Below are 6,983 nucleotides of genomic sequence, written 5' to 3' on the forward strand. Positions count from 1 at the left end.
CAGGCTCCGGACGCACAGGCCCAGCGGCCATGGCTCACGGGCCCAGCCACTCTGCGGCATGTGGGATCCTCCTGGACCAGGGCATGAACCCACGTCCCCTGCATCGGCAAGCGGACTCCCAACCACTGCGCCACCAGGGAAGCCTGGGAGTGGCACTATATATTTAAAGTGATGAAAGGGAGAAACCTACAACCAAGAATACTCTACCCAGCAGGGCTCTCATTTAGAGTCAACGGAGAAGTCAAAAGCTTTACAGACAAGCAAAAGCTAAGAGAATTCAGCACCACCAAAACAGCTTTACAACAAATACTAAAGGAACTTATCTAGGCAGAAAAGAAAAGGCCCCAACTAGAAACAGGAAAATTACAAATGGGAAAGCTCACCAGGAAAGGCAAATATAAGTAAAGGTAGGAAATCATCCACACACAAATATGATATCAGAACCAGCAGTTGTTGAGAAGAGGAGAGTACAAATTCAGGATATTAGAAATGTATTTGCAATTAAGAGACCAGCAACTTAAAACAATCCTGTATATATATAGACTGTGATATCAAAACCTCATAGTAACTGCAAACCAAAAGTCTACGAAAGAAATTGAAGATGACTAAACCCGATGGAAAGATATACCATGTTCTTGGATTGGAAGAATCAATACTGTCAAAACAACTATACTACCCAAGGTAATCTACAGATTCATTGTAATCCCTGTCAAATAAACGCATTATCAAAATGCGTTTTTCACAGAACTAGAACGAAAACTTTTAAAATTTGTATGGAGACACAAAAGACCTCAAATAGCCAAAGCAATCTTGAGAAAGAAGAAGAGAGCTAGAGGAATCATGCTCCCTGACTTCAGACTATACAACAAAGCCAGTCATCAAAACAATGTGGTACTGGCACAAAAACAGACATAGATCAATGGAACAGGATGGAGAGCCCAGAAATAAACCCACACACATGTGGTCAATTAATCTATGACAACAGAGGCAAGAATATACAATGGAGAAAAGAAAGTCTCTTCAATAAGTGGTGCTGGGAAAACCGGACAGCTACATGTAAAAGAATGAAATTAGACCATTCTCTAACACCATATACAAAAATAAACTCAAAATGAATTAAGGACCAGATACTATAAACCTCTTAGAGGAAAACATAGGCAGAACACTCTTTGACATGAATTGCAGCAATGCCTTTTTGAATCTGTCTCCTAGAATAATGGAAATAAAAACAAATGTAAACAAATAGGACCTAATTAAACTTAAAAGCTTTTGCACAGCCAAGGAAACCATAAACAAAACAAAAAGACAACCCACAGAATGAGAGAAAATATTTGCAAACAAAGTGACCGGCAAGGGATTAATCTCCAAAATATACAAACAGGTTATGCAGGTCTATATAAAAAAAAACCAACAACCCAATTAAAAAAAAAATGGACAGAAGATCTAAATAGACAAAGAAGACATACAGATGGACAAAAATCACATGAAAATATGCTCAACATGAGAAATGCCAATCAAAACTACAATGAGGTATCACCTCACACCAGTCAGAAAGGCCATCATCAAAAAGTCTATGAACAATAAATGCTGGGGAGGGTGTGGAGAAAAGGGGACAGGACCCTCCTACACTGTTGGTGGGAATGTAAATTGGTACAAGCACTCTGGAGAACAGTATGGAGCTTCCTTAAAAAACTAAAAATAGAGTTATCATATGACCCAGCAATCCCACTGCTGGGCATATATCCAGAGGAAACTAATTTGAAAAGATACATGCAGCCCAGTGTTCATGGCAGCACTATTTACAATAGCCAAGACATGGAAGCAACCTTAATCTCCACTGACAGCGGAATGGATAAAGAAGTCTTGGCATATATATATATATGTATATGTGTGTGTGTATATATATATATATATATATATATATATATATAGTGGAATATTACTTAGCTATAAAAAAGAACAAAATAATACCATTTGTAGTAACATGGATGGACCTAGAGATTATCAGACTAAGTGAAATGAGTCAAAGACAAATATCATATATCACTCATGTGGAATCTAATTTTTTTAAAAAATGATACAAATGAATGTACTTACAAAACAGAAACAGACTCACAGATTTCAAAAAACAAACTTTTGGTTACCAAAGGGGAAATGTGTTGGGGAGGGATAAATTACGAGTTTGGGATTAACATATACACACTACTATATATAAAATAGATAACAACAAGGACCTACTGTATAGCACAGGGAACTCTACTCAATATTCTATAATAACCTATATGGGAAAAGAATCTGAAAAAAAAAGAGAATATATGTATAAATATATAAATGAATCACTTTGCTGTACACCTGAAACTAACACAACATTGTAAATCAACTATACTCCAATAAAGTTAAAAAAAATAAAAAAGGAACAGTGAAGTCAAAAGGCTGCTCTAGCAGCACATATAGTGAAACCTTTGCATCTTCTGGAGACTTATTTCCTAGATTAACAGTACAGATGCTTGTAAGAAGCTACAGGGTAATGTTTTTTGGTTTTTTGGTTTTTTTTCAGAATTGAAATTACAGAACAAATTTAATGCTTGTAGCACTTGTGAAAGGGACCTTTTAAACCTGTGTTTTTCCTTTCTATTTAGAAGCTGCTCTCAGCTCTGAGTTCTATTATAGTGAATATGAGGGGAAGCCTTCATGACCCACCTACACCAAGGCATACTTATACTACCAATATTACCACTGTCAATGTATAGAAGATGATTGTATCAGGATATAATTATTTCCAAAAAGGCATATATTCCTTGTTTAAAAAAAAAATTAGCAAACCAAATTCAACAGCACATTTAATGGATCATACACCATGATCAAGTGAGATTCATTCCTGGGATACTTTAGCATATGCAGATCAATAAATGTGATACACCACATTAACTGAAAGATAAAAATCATATGATCATCTCAATCAGTGTAGAAAGAACATTTGACAATATTGAACACTCATTCATGATAAAAAAAAATGTCTTAACAGATTAGGTATAAAATGAATGTACCTCAACATAATAAAGTCCATAGATAACAAGACCACAGCTAACATCATACTCAGTGGTGAGAGACTGGAAGCTTTTCTGCTAAGATCAGGAAAAAGAAAAGAATGCTCACTCTCACCACTTTTATTCAGCATAGTACTAGAAGCCTTAGCCAGAGCAATCAGTCAAGAAAAATAAAGGCATCAGAATTGGAAAGGGTGAAATAAAATTGTCTCTGTGAATGACATTATTTTATATATAGAAAATCCTAAAGACTCCACCTAAAAACCGCTGGTCAACAAATTCAGTAAAGTTGCAGGATACCAAAATCAGTATACAACAATCAGTAATGTTTCTATATACTAGCAACAAATTATCTGAAAAATAAAACAATTCTATTTACAATAATATCAAAAACAATAAAATACTTGGAAATAAATTTATCTAAGGAGATAAAAGATCTGTACAGTGATAACTATAAGACATTGATAAAAGAAATTGAAGAAGACACAAATAGAAAGATATTCAATGTTCATGGATTAGAAGAATTGATATTGTTAAAATGTCCAAAGCCATCTATAGATTCACTACAATCCCTGTCAAGATTCCAATGGCATTTTTTACAATAATAGAAAAAACAATCTGAAATTTGTATGGAACCACAAAAGACCACAAATAGCCAGAGTAATCCTAAGAAAGAACAAAGCTGGAAGCATCTCATTTCCTAATTTCAAACTATATTATACAAATATATAACTGTAGTAATCAAAACAGTATGGTTCTGGCATTAAAAATAGACACATAGACCAATGGAATCAAATCAAGAACCCAGAAATAAATCCATGCATACTTATTTGATAAGGGAGCCAAGAATACTCTTTGGACAAAAGACAGTTTCTTCTATAAATGGTTGTGGGAAAATTTGATATTCACATGCAAGACTGAAACTAGACCCTTACCTTACACCACACACAAATATTAATCCTAAATGGATTTAGAGACTTAAATGTAAGACCAGAAACCATAAAATTCCTAGAATAAAATATAGGGGGAACATTCCCTGACATGTCTTGGCATAGATCCTTTGTGGATATGACACCTGAAACACAAGCAGTGAAATAAACAATAAACAAATGGGACTACATCAAACTAAAAAAGCCTGCACAACCAAAGAAATAATTAACATGATGAAAAGGCAACCTATGAAGTGGGAGAAAATATTTGTAAACCACACATCTGATAAGGAGCTAATATCCAAAATATTCAAGGGACTCACACAACTCCAGAACAAAAAAAAAAAAAAAAAAAATTTTAAAATGGGCAAAGGACCTGAATAGACGTTATTACAAAGAAGATATTTAAATGGCCAACAGCTACATCAAAAGGTGTTCAACATCACTAATCATTAGGGAAATGCAAGTCAAACCCACAGTGAGCTATATCAAAAAGAATGGGTATCACAGAAGTAACAAGTATTGATGAGGATGTGGAGAAAAAGGAACCCATGTGCACTGTTGGTGGGACTGTAAATTGGTGCAGCCAGTGCTCATTGAAGCATTCTTTACATCAGCCAAGACATGGAAATAATGTTAAGTGTCCATCAGTGGGTGAATGGGTAAAGAAAATGTGATATATTATATATACATACAGTGGAATGGTATTCAGCCATAAAAAAAAAAAAAAAGGAAACCCTGCCACTCGCAACAACATGGATGGACCTTGAGGGCTTTATGTTAAGTCAGACAGAGAAATACAGATTCTATGTAAGCTTACATGTGTACTCTAAACAACCCCAAACACGCTGAAACAAAGATCAGATTGGCAGTTGCCAGAGGCAGGGTGCGGGGGGAATTGGGGGGAGGTGGTCTGAAGGTTAAAACTTCCAGTACAAGATTCTGAAACTTGTGTGAGCTGACAGATGTTAACTAAACTTACTGTGGTAGTCATTTCACAGCCTTTACATATGTCATGCCACTACATTGTATACCTTAAACTTACACAGTGTTATGTTAGTTATGGTTAAATGCCGAATTTCAATATATAATAGACATCCAAAATTTTCAAAGTTTAAAACTTAGAGTTGAAAATTCATACAGCATTTTGTATTCTGCTTAACTCAAGCACGTGTTTATACAGTACTTCTGAAATTCTTTCATTTTAGAATTATGAAGTTACTCTGTAGCCAGGCAGAATTATAAATGAAAATTTTATTGGGCTTCCCTGATGGCACAGTGGTTAAGAATCTGCCTGCAAATGCAGGGGACATGGGTTTGAGCCCTGGTCCGGGAAGATCCCACATGCTGCGGAGCAACTAAGCCCATGCGCCACAACTACTGAGCCCACATGCCACAACTAGAGAAAGCCTGCGCACAGCAACGAAGACCCAATGCAGCCAAAAATTAAATTAAATTTTAAAAAAAATTCTTAAAAAAAGAAAAAAACAGCATTTTGGGGATGTTTGGATTCATTCCAAGGTATTGGATGCTTTAAATGGTACCCTTCCCCCCGCCCCCCACCATGGGTTAAAAGAAAAAGACTAAACTCCATAACTCCCTATCAGAATTAGATATTAAAATTCCCACTTACTCTTCACTTACAAGCCTGTTTATTGACCCAGCGGGGCCCGTTAGGTAACGCTCCCCTCCCTCTAACTCCCTCCCCTCTGATATATAGGTCACAGGTTTACCGTCATCAGCATTGTCCCACTTGAGCTCTTTGAGGCTATTAGAGGTTCTTCACCCACACTGTGGACTCTAAAAGTAATTCGGCATTTTTTAATTTGCAGATAATACAGCAGACACACCAAGTAGTAGAAACCGAGCAAAACAAAGAAATTGAGAAATGGAAAAGACTTGCACAGTTGAAGAATCGTGAGCTGGACAAGTTCCGCACGGAGTTAGACTCGATTTTGGATGTTCTCCGAGAGCTGCACCGGCAGGGGTTGGTCATGCCACTTGCTTTGGCAGAAGAAGTGAAGGCACCAGAGTATTACTAGCAACTCGCATTTCATGTGACCTCACAGAAAGGCCTGGAGATGGACGGTGGATGGGGTCTCTGTCAGAAGGAGGCTTTTGAAAAAAGTGTCAACAGTATGTTGCCAGAACACAAAAGCAACATTTCAAAATAAATTACCCTTTACCAATTAGGAGGAAAAAAAGCAGCATTAATGGTGTATTTTACTGAAAATCATTAACCAGTCACATTTTAAATAATTTATGGACAAGTCCCTTTTTGTCAGGTGACTAGAACTAGTGAGATTTATTGCAAAAGGTCTCACTTTCGCGCTAGATATGCAAAGAAAGCAAAGTTGCAAATACTTTGCCGTCATTGACTAAGTGTGTATTCTTAATTCCTGGCCAGAAAGCTTCTCTTTCCCACAGAGACACACAGAGGAACGTGAGCACAGAGGCTCGGACAGTCACTAGAGTAGTGGCGCTTCCGTGATCATTCTGATGAGAGTTGTAACTTCTGTACAAGTAGATAGGGAGTGAACTCTCGTGTTCTCCCAGATTTCCACTCCTACCTCTAGGTGCCTCATTTTGCACCTAATATAAAAGTGCAAAATATATTTCACAAGTAATAGGGGAATTTGATTTATTCACTGTTTTAATCTTTCATGCTACATGTCTTAAATGTCAGTCCCTTTTTTGTAACTTTAAGGTTATAAACAGAATATAACATTTTTACTTCATTTAAAAAGTAAATATATGTTCACTAGAAAAAATTAAAAGCATGCATAAAGGTAGCCAGATTATTCTTTTGTTTTACAATTTCATTTCCAAAAGCAGACAGTGGGCATATAAGATAACTGGGAAATTAAAGCTGTAGCTACTTTGTTTTCAAATGTTCTGGCCCAGTGCTGTCCAGTAGAAGGATCGTGTGAGCCACATGTAATTTAAAATTTTCTAGTAGCCACATTTAAAAAGATAAAAAGAAACAAATGAAGTTAATTTTGGTAAT

At 36.3% G+C, this 6,983-nt stretch overlaps 1 protein-coding gene across 1 annotated transcript in view; it reads left to right on the forward strand.

Annotated features, from left to right (window-relative positions):
- Positions 1-6,261, forward strand: part of CEP162 (centrosomal protein 162) — a 99,119-nt gene extending 92,858 nt beyond the window's left edge. The window contains exon 27 of the mRNA XM_007467329.1: positions 5,809-6,261. Within this exon, the coding sequence (XP_007467391.1) occupies positions 5,809-6,018 (210 nt within the window). The 3' untranslated portion in view covers positions 6,019-6,261. The remainder of the gene's footprint in view (positions 1-5,808) is intronic.
- The last annotated feature ends 722 nt before the right edge of the window (positions 6,262-6,983 follow it).

Source organism: Lipotes vexillifer, unplaced genomic scaffold, assembly GCF_000442215.2.
Source record: "Lipotes vexillifer unplaced genomic scaffold, Lipotes_vexillifer_v1.1 scaffold554, whole genome shotgun sequence".
Classification (NCBI taxonomy): domain Eukaryota; kingdom Metazoa; phylum Chordata; class Mammalia; order Artiodactyla; family Lipotidae; genus Lipotes; species Lipotes vexillifer.